Source organism: Rattus norvegicus, chromosome X (genome assembly GCF_036323735.1).
Source record: "Rattus norvegicus strain BN/NHsdMcwi chromosome X, GRCr8, whole genome shotgun sequence".
In the NCBI taxonomy this organism is placed as follows: domain Eukaryota; kingdom Metazoa; phylum Chordata; class Mammalia; order Rodentia; family Muridae; genus Rattus; species Rattus norvegicus.
The window spans coordinates 47,319,092-47,333,610 of NC_086039.1; the positions used below are offsets into that span (position 1 = coordinate 47,319,092).

The window sequence follows — 14,519 nt, forward strand, 5'->3', positions numbered from 1 at the left end:
CGCCATCTGGAACCCTGGTGCAACGAAGCTCCCGGAAAGTGCAGCGCAGATCTTCCTGGTTGCTGCAGCCATGGAGAGCTCATAAGCAACACTCCAAGAGCAAACTTGAGCCTCGGGACCACAGGTAAGACCAACTTTTCTGCTGCAAGTGACCTGCCTGGTGAACTCAAGACACAGGCCCACAGGAATAGCTGAAGACCTGTAGATAGGAAAAACTTCATGCCCGAAAGCAGAAGACTCTGTCCCCATAACTGGCTGAAAGAAAACAGGAAAACAGGTCTATAGCACTCCTGAAACACAGGCTTATAGGACAGTCTAGCCACTGTCAGAAATAGCAGAACAAAGTAACACTAGAGATAATCTGACGGTGAGAGGCAAGCGCAGGAACACACCAGAAAAGCAAGATCTAGTTTCAAAATCATATTTGATCATGATGCTGGAGGACTTAAAGAAAGATGTGAAGAACTCTGTTAGAGAACAAGTAGAAACCTACAGAGAGGAATCGCAAAAATCCCTGAAAGAATTCCAGGAAAACATAAATAAACAAGTAGAAGCACATAGAGAGGAGACAAAAAAATCCCTGAAAGAATTACAGGAAAACATAAATGAACAAGTAGAAGCCCATAGAGAGGAGACACAAAAATCCCTGAAAGAATTCCAGGAAAACACAATCAAACAGTTGAAGGAATAAAAATGGAAATAGAAGCAATCAAGAAAGAACACATGGAAACAACCCTGGATATAGAAATCCAAAAGAAGAGACAAGGAGCTGTAGATACAAGCTTCACCAACAGAATACAAGAGATGGAAGAGAGAATCTCAGGAGCAGAAGATTCCATAGAAATCATTTTCAACTGTCAAAGATAATGTAAAGCGGAAAAAGCTACAGGTCCAAAACATACAGGAAATCCAGGACTCAATGAGAAGATCAAACCTAAGATTAATAGGTATAGAAGAGAGTAAAGACTCCCAGCTCAAAGGACCAGTAAATATCTTCAACAAAATCATAGAAGAAAACTTCCCTAACCTAAAAAAGATACCCATAGGCATTCAAGAAGCCTACAGAACTTCAAATAGATTGGACCAGAAAAGAAACACCTCCCGTCACATAATAGTCAAAACACCAAACGCACAAAATAAAGAAAGAATATTAAAAGCAGTAAGGGAAAAAGGTCAAGTAACATATAAAGGCAGACCTATCAGAATCACACCAGACTTTTCGCCAGAAACTATGAAGGCCAGAAGATCCTGGACTGAAGTCATACAGACCCAAAGAGAACACAAATGCCAGCCCAGGTTACTGTATCCTGCAAAACTCTTAATTAACATACATGGAGAAACCAAGATATTCCATGACAAAACCAAATTTAAACAATATCTTTCTACAAATCCAGCACTACAAAGGATAATAAATGGTAAAGCCCAACATAAGGAGGCAAGCTATAACCTAGAAGAAGCAAGAAACTAATCGTCTTGGCAACAAAACAAAGAGAAGAAGAGCACACAAACATAACCTCACATCCAAATATGAATATAACATGAAGCAATAATCACTATTCTTCCTTCATATCTCTCAACATCAATGGCCTCAACTCCCCAATAAAAAGACATAGATTAACAAACTGGATACGCAATGAGGACCCTGCATTCTGCTGCCTACAGGAAACACACCTCAGAGACAAAGACAGACACTGCATCAGAGTGAAAGGCTGGAAAACATCTTTCCAAGCAAATGGTCAGAAGAAGCAAGCTGGAGTAGCCATTCTAATATCAACTAAAATCAATTTTCAACTAAAAGTCATCAAAAAAGATAAGGAAGGACACTTCATATTCATTAAAGGAAAAATCCACCAAGATTAACTCTCAATCCTAAATATCTATGCCCCAAATACAAGGGCACCTACATACGTAAAAGAAACCTAACTAAAGCACAATACACACATTGCACCTCACACAATAATAGTAGGAGATTTCAACACCCCACTCTCATCAATGGACAGATCATAGAAACAGAAATTAAACAGAGACGTAGACAGACTAAGAGAACTCATGAGCCAAATGGACTTAACAGATATTTATAGAAGATTCTATCCTAAAGCAAAAGGATATACCTTCTTCTAAGCTCCTCATGGTACTTTCTCCAAAAATGACCATATAATTGGTTAAAAACGGGCCTCAACAGGTACAGAAAGATAGAAATAATCCCATGCGTGCTATCAGACCACCACGGCCTAAAGCTAGTCTTCAATAAAAATAAGGGAAGAATGCCCACATGCACGTGGAAATTGAACTCAATGATAACCTGGTCAAGGAAGAATTAAAAAAAGAAATTAAAACCTTTTTAGAATTTAATGAAAATGAAGGTACAACATACCCAAACTTATGGGACACAATGAAAGCTGTGCTAAGAGGAAAACTCATAGCGCTGAGTGCCTGCAGAAAGAAACAGGAAAGAGCATGTGTCAGCAGCTTGACAGCACACCTAAAAGCTCTAGAACAAAAAGAAGCAAATACACCCAGGAGGAGTAGAAGGCAGGAAATAATCAAACTCAGAGCTGAAATCAACCAAGTAGAAACAAAAAGGACCATAGAAAGAATCAACAGAACCAAAAGTTGGTTCTTTGAGAAAATCAACAAATAGATAAACCCTTAGCCAGACTAACAAGAGGACACAGACAGTGTTTCCAAATTAACAAAATCAGAAATGAAAAGGGAGACATAACTACAGATTCTGCGGAAATTCAAAAAATCATCAGATCTTACTATAAAAGCCTATATTCAACAAAACTTGAAAATCTTCAGGAAATGGACAATTTCCTAGACAGATACCAGGTACCAAAGTTAAATCAGGAACAGATAAACCAGTTAAACAACCCCATAACTCCTAAGGAAATAGAAGCAGTCATTAAAGGTCTCCCAACGAAAAAGAAGCCAGGTCCAGACGGGTTTAGTGCAGAATTCTATCAAACCTTCATAGAAGACCTCATACCAATATTATCCAAACTATTCCACAAAATTGAAACAGATGGATCACTACCGAATGCCTTCTATGAAGCCACAATTACTCTTATACCTAAACCACACAAAGACCCAACAAAGAAAGAGAACTTCAGACTAATTTCCCTTATGAATATCAACACAAAAATACTCAATAAAATTCTGGCCACCCGAATCCAAGAGTACATCAAAACAATCATCTACCATGATCAAGTAGGCTTCTTCCCAGGCATGCAGGGATTGTTTAATATACGGAAAATCATCAACGTGATCCATTATATAAACAAACTGAAAGAACAAAACCACATGATAATTTCATTAGATGCTGAGAAAGCATTTGACAAAATTCAACACCCCTTCATGATAAAAGTCCTGGAAAGAATAGGAATTCAAGGCCCATACCTAAACATAGTAAAAGTCATATACAGCAAACCAGTTGCTAACATTAAACTAAATGGAGAGAACTTGAAGCAATCCCACTAAAATCAGGGACTAGACAAGGCTGCCCACTCTCTCCCTACTTAATCAATATAGTTCTTGAAGTTCTAGCCAGAGCAATCAGACAACAAAACGAGGTCAAGGGGATAAAGAACGGAAAAGAAGAAGTCAAAATATCACTGTTTGCAGATGATATGATAGTATATTTAAGTGATCCCAAAAGTTCCACCAGAGAACTACTAAAGCTGATAAACAACTTCAGCAAAGTGGCTGGGTATAAAATTAACTCAAATAAATCAGTAGCCTTCCTCTACACAAAAGAGAAACAAGCCGAGAAAGAAATTAGGGAAACGACACCCTTCATAATAGACCCAAATAATATAAAGTACTTCGGTGTGACTTTAACCAAGCAAGTAAAAGGTTTGTACAATAAGAACTTCAAGCCTCTGAAGAAAGAAATTGAAGAAGACCTCAGAAGATGGAAAGATCTCCCATGCTCATGGATTGGCAGGGTTAATATAGTAAAAATGGCCATTTTACCAAAAGCGATCTACAGATTCAATGCAATCCCCATCAAAATACCAATCCAATTCTTCAAAGAGTTAGACAGAACAATTTACAAATTCATCTGGAATAACAAAAAACCCAGGATAGCTAAAACTATCCTCAACAATAAAAGGACTTCAGGGGGAATCACTATCCCTGAACTCAAGCAGTATTACAGACCAATAGTGATAAAAACAGCATGGTATTGGTACAGAGACTGACAGATAGACAAATGGAATAGAATTGAAGACCCAGAAATGAACCCACACACCTATGGTCACTTGATTTTTGACAAAGGAGCCAAAACCATCAAATGGAAAAAAGATAGCATTTTCAGCAAATGGTGCTGGTTCAACTGCAGGTCAACATGTAGAAGAATGCAGATTGATCCATGCTCATCACCCTGTACAAAGCTTTAAGTCCAAGTGGATCAAGGACCTCCACATCAAACCAGACACACTCAAACTAATAGAAGAAAAACTAGGGAAGCATCTGGAACACATGGGCACTGGAAAAAATTTCCTGAACAAAACACCAATGGCTTATGCTCTAAGATCAAGAATTGACAAATGGGATCTCATAAAACTGCAAAGCTTCTGTAAGGCAAAGGACACTGTGGTTAGGACAAAACGGCAACCAACAGATTGGGAAAAGATCTTTACCAATCCTACAACAGATAGAGGCCTTATATCCAAAATATACAAAGAACTCAAGAAGTTAGACCGCAGGGAGACAAATAACCCTATTAAAATTGGAGTTGAGAGCTAAACAAAGAATTCACAGCTGAGGAATGCCGAATGGCTGAGAAACACCTAAAGAAATGTTCACCATCTTTAGTCATAAGTGAAATGCAAATCAAAACAACCCTGAGATTTCACCTCACACTAGTGAGAATGGCTAAGATCAAAAACTCAGGTGACAGCAGATGCTGGAGAGGATAAGGAGAAAGAGGAACACTCCTCCATTGTTGGTGGGATTGGAGACTGGTACAACCATTCTGGAAATCAGTTTGGAGGTTCTTCAGAAAATTGGACATTGAAGTGCCTGAGGATCCAGCTATACCTCTCTTGGGCATATACCCAAAAGATGCCACAACATATAAAAAAGACACGTGGTCCACTATGTTCATCGCAGCCTTATTTATAATAGCTAGAAGCTGGAAAGAACCCAGATGCCCTTCAACAGAGGAATGGATACAGAAAATGTGGTACATCTACACAATGGAATATTACTCAGCTATCAAAAACAATGACTTTATGAAATTCATAGGCAAATGGTTGGAACTGGAAAATATCATCCTCAGTGAGCTAACCCAATTACAGAAAGACTAACATGGTATGCATTCATTAATAAGTGGCTATTAGCCCAAATGCTTGAATTACCCTAGATGCCTAGAACAAATGAAACTCAAGACGGATGATCAAAATGTGAATGCTTCACTCCTTCTTTAAAAGGGGAACAAGAATATCCTTGGCAGGGAAGAGAGAGGCAAAGATTAAAACAGAGACTGAAGGAACACCCATTCAGAGTCTGCCCCACATGTGGCCCATACATATACAGCCACCCAAATAGACAAGATGGATGAAGCAAAGAAGGGCAGACCAACAGGAGCCGGATGTAGATCGCTTCTGAGAGACACAGCCAGAATACAGCAAATACAGAGGCGAATGCCAGCAGTAAACCACTGAACTGAGAATAGGACCCCCGTTGAAGGAATCAGAGAAAGACCTGGTAGAGTTTGAAGGGGCTCGAGACCCCATATGTACAACAATGCCAAGCAACCAGAGCTTCCAGGGACTAAACCACTACATAAAGACTATATATGGACTGATCCTGGACTCTGACCTCATAGGTAGCAATGAATATCCTAGTAAGAGCACCAGTGGAAGGGGAAGCCCTGGGTCCTGCTAAGACTGAACCCCCAGTGAACTAGACTGTTGGGGGGAGGGCGGCAATGGGGGGAGGGTTGGGAGGGGAACACCCATAAGGAAGGGAGGGGGGAGGGGGATGTTTGCCCGGAAACCGGGAAAGGGAACAACACTCGAAAAATATATAAGAAATACTCAAGTTAATAAAAAAAAAAGAAGAAGGCAAATCTATCTACAGAACAAATTCTTAGTTGGTATTTTATTCCCAGACTTTTTCTCTCTCTCTCCCTTGTTGGTTCACACCATTTTCTTGAGGCAACAATAAAAAATGATGTCTCTTTTTGACTAATCCAAATCCAATTGAATCAACTAAGACAGCTGGTATTTACAATGTTAGGTAGAATAGATTTGATCACAGTGATTTCTTCCTTCATCTGACTTCTGTTACATTTTAACATTCCTATTAATATTTATCTACATATGACCATTATTTTATAATGCACATATATTTCAATGATTCATGTAATCTACATACTGATTAAGTAACAAATTGTATATTCTATCTCTCCTACCAAGTAACAGAGGGTACAGAACATAAGAACATATGTATTTTTTATTATTGTCAGTGAAAATTTGGTATGAAATGCCAAAAAGAAACCTTACTTTCAGGTCAATGTGTGTGTGTGTGTGTGTGTGTGTGTGTGTGTGTGTGTGTGTGTGTATGTATACAGTTTTATTCCAAAATAAATTTTTTTCATGTCCAGATTCTAAAACTGATTCTAAAACAGTACAATTATATATAATATCAAACAATTACTTAGTTTTTAAGTATCCAGAGCATTAATTGGTAGGCATATCTGAATTTACATAGTTCAACTCAGAAAACATGTTTCAAATTAAATTTAAAATATGTAAGCACATGGATAGTATAAATGAGCAAATTAAAGAAATAAAATGCATAAACTTTGAAAGCACTTAGATATGAAGGTACTGACCTGTATGTTTAAATCAAATCCAATTTCACGAAGACTGTTTATAATAATCAAGCAATTGTGCAAAAACTGTTCTGGACGTTTTGGTCGTGTGTACATATTTATAAAATAAGACTCAATCTGGAAGTTAAAGCAAATAGAGTTTTAATTAAGGGAATAAAAACAGATAAATGTAGGTTTTCTTTTTTTTTTTTTTTTTGGTTCTTTTTTTTTTTTTTTTCGGAGCTGGGGACCGAACCCAGGGCCTTGCGCTTCCTAGGTAAGCGCTCTACCACTGAGCTAAATCCCCAGCCCCTTAGGTTTTCTTTATAGTACCACAAAGGATAATTTGGATTTTAGCATGTGAAACAGAATAATGTATCAACACTTACGTATAAACAACAAGTCAATGGTAAGCATTAATGTTTTTGAGTCACTACTAAGGCATTTAAAAAGGCAGTTGACAGAAAATCATAACCAATAACTATTGTTATTCAGAAGACTACCACTGGACAATGAAGTAACTCTTACCAAAAATGGGCAGTATGCTGCCAGCTGTGTAGCAAACACAAGGCCATCAAGAAGGTCTGAGTCAAAATTCACGATCCATCTTTCAGGCGGCACATCTAAGGAAAAGAAATATATCATTTTTAAATTTTTGAAAAATAATATAACAATTTGAAGAAAAACAAAATTATGCTCTTATTTTTAAAATATGGTTTTCATGAATAATAGGTATGATGGTTTCCTTTGGTAGTGTGGCCCATTCAGGGAAGAGTATCTACACTGGATTGGCTATGGGACTATCTCTGCGCATAGAAATATTTTAGTTACATTAACTGATGTGGTTAACTATGGCAGATACCCTTCTTTTACTAGAGTCCTAATCTGTGTTTGAGTAATGTATGCGTATACTCCTTTCTCTCAGCTCTTGGCTATAGATATAATGTGAATAGCAATTTGGTGTTCCTGCCTTGAATTATCAACAATAATGACTAATCCATTATTATAAGCTGAAATAAATATTTTTCATTCCTAAGTTGCTTTTACTCAAGTATTTTATCATAGCAACAGAAATGAAACAAAGCATTATAAAATATATCCATTTGGTTTAAAAATAACTGTGAATTGTGTCTTATTTCTACATGAGCAACTATGAAAAACACTGTTTTATGTACTAATAAATAGAAATCTGATATTATGGCATTACTCAGTTTTCCTTCCCTTGCCCTGCTTTGCTTCTCTCCCTCCATCCCTCCCTCCATCCCTCCCTCCCTCCCTTTCTCTCTCCCTTCCTCTCTTCCTTACTTTTTTCCTTCCCTCCCACTTTTTATAAAGAGCCTCATGAATGTGTCCCAGGGTAAACTATCTATGTAGAAGAAGATAACTTTGAAGTCTGATTCTACTTCCTCTACTGTTGAAGTACTAGGCTTTCAGACTCATGCCACAACATCATTCTATATGCATTGTTCAAATGTTTGACCAATGATGAAGAACATGTAAGTGTACTCAGGCTCAAATGGCATGCTATTCCTTGTAATCTATGGTATTAACAAAATAATTATAATAAAAACCTCTCAAGTTCCAAAGGGATTACTATACTATAACTGTAATAAGTTAAAAGTATCTGAGCATCAGGCATTTATTGGAAAAACTATCCAAAATTTGGTGGTGATCTCACCACTAAATTAGACAAAATTCATTGCTATTATTGAATAGATTTTTCTTCATTTTCAAACTTTCCAAAAACGCAAAGATTCCCAATAGCTTTTTAAACACTAGTATTTGCGATCCAATTGAATAAAGGTAAACATTAGCGATATGCTTCAAATCCTTCACTCATTCCTATTTTCCATGAAAATTTTAGAAATGAGAAAAGCTATGTTCAGAACACATTTCTGTTATTTCCACAAATCAGAATTAAATTACAACTGAAAGTAGAATACTTGATTTCTCATGGACCACAGATAATCCAATATATATTACAGAAACTGGTAGTACTCTTTCACCTGCAACTTCACTATTAAATATTTTGGGAAGATTTCTATACCATTATTCCCTTTAATATTACTTGAGAAAATACAGAGTAACAGAAATCTTCATCTAATACAGAATAATGATAATTTAAATATATTTTCAGTTATACACCTTGAAGTATAACTGACAAATAATATTATATTCATGTTAAATGAATATGGTAATTTGGTTTATGTGGACTTCTTGCAGTGCCTCCTAAAATCAACCTAGGTGGGAACTTTCCATAATTAACCATTATATGTGTATATGTTTATGTTATTAAATGAAAGTAATTCTCTTAATTTGCAACCCATATTTTCCAATAAAAATAATTTGCTTTTAGTTTTCTATGAACTGGAAGCAGTGTTATATTTGATCTGATAATAACAACTTGCTAGCCACTGACACTTAATAGTGGATGAGTCAGTTAGTTGTGGAGATAGATTTCATTTACCAGATATCAAATTCTCACATAAGAGTTTACTTGTCAGTATTTGGCATGTATTTTAAACCCACTAATGTCTCTAAAATTCCTCAGTGAAGTCTAACTCTGAGAAGTTAGTACTGGAGATGCAGTACACAACAGAAGGGAATGATAGTAGAAACAGGTGGTGGCTTGTCGCACTGCCTCCACGGTCAGAAAGCTGAGAACAAAGACTACTAGTTCTCAGTATGCTTTTTATCCCAGGAAAAGGACTGGTGACACCAGAATATTTTTTTATAACCTTAATTAATCTAGTATACATAATTCTTCAAAGGCATGCCCAAAATTTTGTTTCCTAGATGATTTTAGGCTCCATCAAGCTATCAATCGGTAGCAATTCCTGCATACCCATCTCTTGTAAACATAACAGCCAATCATAATCACTTATAAGCACTTATCTTCTACTTTTGACTCTAGTTACATAACTATCTTATAATGTAAAATGTATTCAGTCCATCATCAAAATAACAATATTTTTAATATCTAATACATTTCAAACGTGTAAGGGTCAAGTTAAATCTAAGACTCAGGCACTCTCTTAAATATGAGCTCAGTTGTAATCAAGGTTTCATTTCATAGTTTCATACAATGTCCTCTCAAATCCTCCTTGCAAACACTCTAACCTTTCCACATATTGTCCACTCTTAGGAGCTTTCTGAAAGCATGGCCCAAGACTAAATGACTCTTTAATCTTACCTTGTTCATACCTACCACGACAGTACAACAACAACAACAATAACAACAACCTGTGCAACCTGTGAAGATACCTGTGACAACTGGAAATGTGGCCTGCTACCCCAATAGGAACCACAATGCCATAGGCCTTTTTATGTCATTCATGGTGATCGTGAGGAAGCATTTCCCTAGGAGGTTACATTGGAAAAGGGATTTCACTGCTGGGGATTCTCAGTTCAGGCTCTCTCCCTTCAGACAAATGAATTTGGATGCTCTCAAGATGGATCCATTCATGGAGGGAATCTTACCTTCCTGGCATCTTTCCTATGCTCTATATTTAAATGTCTGTTTTTTTTTTTCCTCACCAGACATCCAATTGTGGTCTCTGGGAGATTCATTCTTCCTTGCTGGTATATACTTGACTTTTACTAGATATCTAACAACCCTATTTCTTAACAGTTTCAAGTTATGTCTAAAAACAATATATCCAGGTTATTATATAATTTTTTCCTATACCAACTTGAATTTACCTTGCAAATAGAGCATTCAGGGGAATTTAAAGAAAATCAAACTTTTTGTCTAGCTTTTGCTATTTTAAGTGTAGAAGCTTCCCTAGCCCCCAGATCTTTTCTTGTACCTGCAGAAAACACTAGTACAAATGCAGTTTTGTTTGTTTTTCTAATCCTTCACAACATTGAAATTGCTTTGATATAAAAATGATTTGTCAAATACTAGCAAGCATGGACCTTTGCTACTCAAGTATGGCTTTGAGGAAGAAGAGGAACTGCTTTGTGGGACAATGTTGAGAAGAGGAGAAACAAACTTCAATAAAACTTTCTATACTTTGATTCCATGCCTGTGTGTTGTCTTTTATGTAAGAGGCTACTGGGAAAATGAAATTACAGCGTACATTAGGCTTAGGTATATCAAAGATTTCTCATGCTTTTATGATAGCTCTTTTGATATAGGTTATTCTTTCTTCTATATTCTAAGGTTTTATACAAAAAGCAGCTAGGTTGAAGGAGTAACACTGGCACACAAAATCTCTGGGGAATCAACAGCTTTATCTAGTCTTCAGTTCTCAGAAATAAACAGTTAAAATGCTACTAGACACATTTAAATTAAAATTTACTTTGAGTTTCTTTTTTCATCCAGTTTAACAATATTTTATTTAAAATAGCCTTCTTAAAATGGAAATAAACCCAGGTAGTAGAGCCTTTAATCCCAACATTCAAGAGGTAGAGGCAGATGGGTCTATGAGTTCCAGGCGAGCCTATTCTACATAGGGTATTACAGAAGTGGCAAGGCTACACAGAGAAACCCAGTCTAGAACCTGCATCACCCTCCTGCCAAAAAAGAAAAAAAATTGGTACAAAATAATATGAAAAAAATAATATACATTTTCAAAATATTGAATCACTTAATGTCAAAAAATATTAATACACTTATTTTAATGAATATTAGAATTTGTAAATTAAATCTATTTTAGATTTCAAGATCATTTTTCAGGTTTAGTGAGAAAAACTCACGTAACATATTTTCAACCACATTATTACACAACTAATTGTTACTAAGTATATTTACATTATAAAATCACTATTAAGAAAATTCTGATTATATTAAGTATGAGAATAAATATACAAGTATCTGAGGTATGGTATGGTTTTTTAAAAAACTTGAATATAATATGTGATTATCAAATCAGGGTGATTAGTATATTCAACACTTCAAACTTGTATCGTTGCTTTCTATGGAGAATACTCAACATATCTCTTCCAGTTATTTAAAAAAAAAATTTATTGGCTCCTTGCTCCCAAACCCCATGGGAGAGAGATCTCATCGCCCAAATAGGTGGACACTCCTGAGACTACAGGGCAGGAGAGACAGCGAGTACTGTCCACCCTTGCCCATATCCCTGCCCCAAGAGCAAACTGTATAGGGCCTATAGGAACAGGAAGATCGGGGCACTCAAGCTGCAGGTCCTCTGAGGTTCAGACTGTACCCAGATCTGAAGGGACCCTGTCAAACAGCTCCCTGCACCCAAATCCAGTGGGAGGGAGAGCTAGACATTCAGAGGGGCAGACACGCCTGGGAAGCCAGGGGAGACTACTTTCTGGCCACATTTCTGACTTTAGAGGAAAATTCCTAGTGAAATCTGGGTCCCCTGTGCACAGGGACCCAAGAGAAGGCAGGGCAGGCCCTTCTGGTTGCTGCCCTCACAGAGAGCTGAAACCAAGCATCACGGAGAGAATTCAGGCCCAAGAACAGAGGTAAAACCGACATTTCTGCTCCAAGTGACCTGCCTGGTGGACTCAGGACATATGCCTACAAGAATGGCTGAAGACCAGTAACAGAAATGACTACATGCCTGAAAGCAGAACACTCTGTCCCCATAACTGGCTGAAAGAAGACGGGAAAACAGGTCTACAGCACTCCTGACACATAAGCCTATAGGACGGTCTAGCCACTGTCAGAAATAGCAGAACAAGGTAACACCAGAGCAAAATAATGGTGAGAGGCAAGTGCAGGAACCGAAGCAACAGAAACTAAGACAACATGGCATCAAAGGAGCTCAAATCTCCAAGCAAAGAAATACTGAATATCCAAACACACCAGAAAATAAAGATCAAGAGGTTAAATCACATTTGATTATGGCGATGGAGGACTTCAAGAAAGACAAAGAGAACTCCCTTAGAGAAATGCAGGAAAACACAAATAAACACCAGAAGCCTATAGAGAAGAATCAAAAGAATCAGGGAAAGAATTACAGGAAAACACAATCAAACGGGTAAAGGAATTAAAAATGTGAATAGAAGCAAAAAAGAAAGCAAAAAGGGAGACATCCCTGCATATAGAAAACCAGTGGAAGAGACAAGGAGCTGTAGATACAAGCATCACCAACAGAATACAAGAGATAGAAGAGAGAATCTCAGGAGCAGAATATTCCATAGAAAACATCGACACAACTGTCAAAGATAATATAAAACGGATAAAACTACTGGTCCAAAACATACAGGAAATCCAGGACACAATGAGAAGATCAACCCTGATGATAATAGATATAGAAGAGAGTGAAGACTCCCAGCTCAAAGGACAAGTAAATAACTTCAAAAAAATCATAGAAGAAAACATCCCTAACCTAAAGAAAGAGATGCCCAAAAACATACAAGAAGCCTACAGAACGCCAAATATATTGGGCCAGAAAAGAAATTCTTCCTGTCACATAACAGTCAAAACACCAAATGCACAAAACAACCAAAAATATTAAAAGCAGTAAGGGAAAAAGGTCAAGTAACATATAAAGGCAGACCTATCAGAATTATATCAAAATTCTCACCAGAGACTATGAAAGCCAGAAGATCCTAGACAGATGTCATACTGACCCTAATAGAACACAAATGCCAGCCCAGGTTATTATATACAGAAACTCTCAATTAACATAGATGGAGAAACCAAGATGTTCCATGACAGAATCAAATTTATACAATATCTCTCTACAAATCCAGCACTACAAAGGATAATAAATGGTAATGCCCAACAGAAGCAGGCAAGCTACACCCTAGAAAAAGCAAGAAACTAATTATTTTGCAACAAAACAAAGAGAAGACAAGCACACAAACATAATCTCATCTCCAAATATGATTATAACAGGAAACAACTATCACTATTCCTCAATATCTCTCAACATTAATGGACTCAAGTCCCCAATAAAAAGACACAGATTAACAAACTGGATAAGCAATGAGGATCCAGCATTTTCCTGCCTACAGGAAACACACCTGGGAGACAAAGACAGACACTACCTCAGGGTAAAAGGCTGGAAAACAACTTTTCAAGCAAATGGTCTGAAGAAACAACCCGGAGTAGCTATTCTAATATTGAATGAAATAGATTTTTAACCAAAAGTTATCAAAAAAGAAAAGGAAGCTTCATATTCATCAAAGGAAAAATCCACCAAGATGAACTCTCAATCCTAAATATCTATGCTCCAAGTAAAGGACACCTTCACACATAAAAGAAACCTTACTAAAAGCAAAGCACGCATTGCACCTCACACAATAATAGGAAAAGATTTCAACACTCCACTCTCATTAATGGACAGTTCATGGAAACAAATTTATCAGAGTCATAGACAGACTACGAGAAATCATGAACCAAATGGACTTAACACATAATTATAGAACATTCTATCCTGAAACAAAAGGATATACCTTCTTCTCACAACCTCATGGTACTTTCTCCAAGGTTGACCTCATAATCGTTCATAAAACAAGCCTCAACAGATACAGAAAGACAGAAATAATCCCATGCGTCCTATCAGACCACCACGAGCTAAAGCTGGTCTTCAATAACAATAGGAAACAAGGCCCACATATACGTGGAAGTTGAACTATGATCTACTCAATGACAACCGGGTCAAGGATGAAATAAAGAAAGAAATTAAAGATGTTTTAGAATTTAATGAAAATGAAGGTACAACATACCCAAACTTATGGGAATCAATGAAAGCTTTGCTAAGAGTAA

At 36.9% G+C, this 14,519-nt stretch overlaps 1 protein-coding gene across 2 annotated transcripts in view; it reads right to left on the reverse strand.

Annotated features, from left to right (window-relative positions):
• The window catches only part of Cfap47 (cilia and flagella associated protein 47), a 355,085-nt gene that overhangs the window by 170,007 nt on the left and 170,559 nt on the right, over nt 1-14,519 (reverse strand). For both annotated transcript variants that reach the window (XM_063280369.1, XM_063280368.1), the window contains exons 34-35: nt 7,352-7,446; nt 6,845-6,961 (exon numbers count right to left, since the gene is read on the reverse strand). In XM_063280369.1, coding sequence (XP_063136439.1) covers nt 6,845-6,961; nt 7,352-7,446 — 212 coding nt within the window. The remainder of the gene's footprint in view (nt 1-6,844; nt 6,962-7,351; nt 7,447-14,519) is intronic.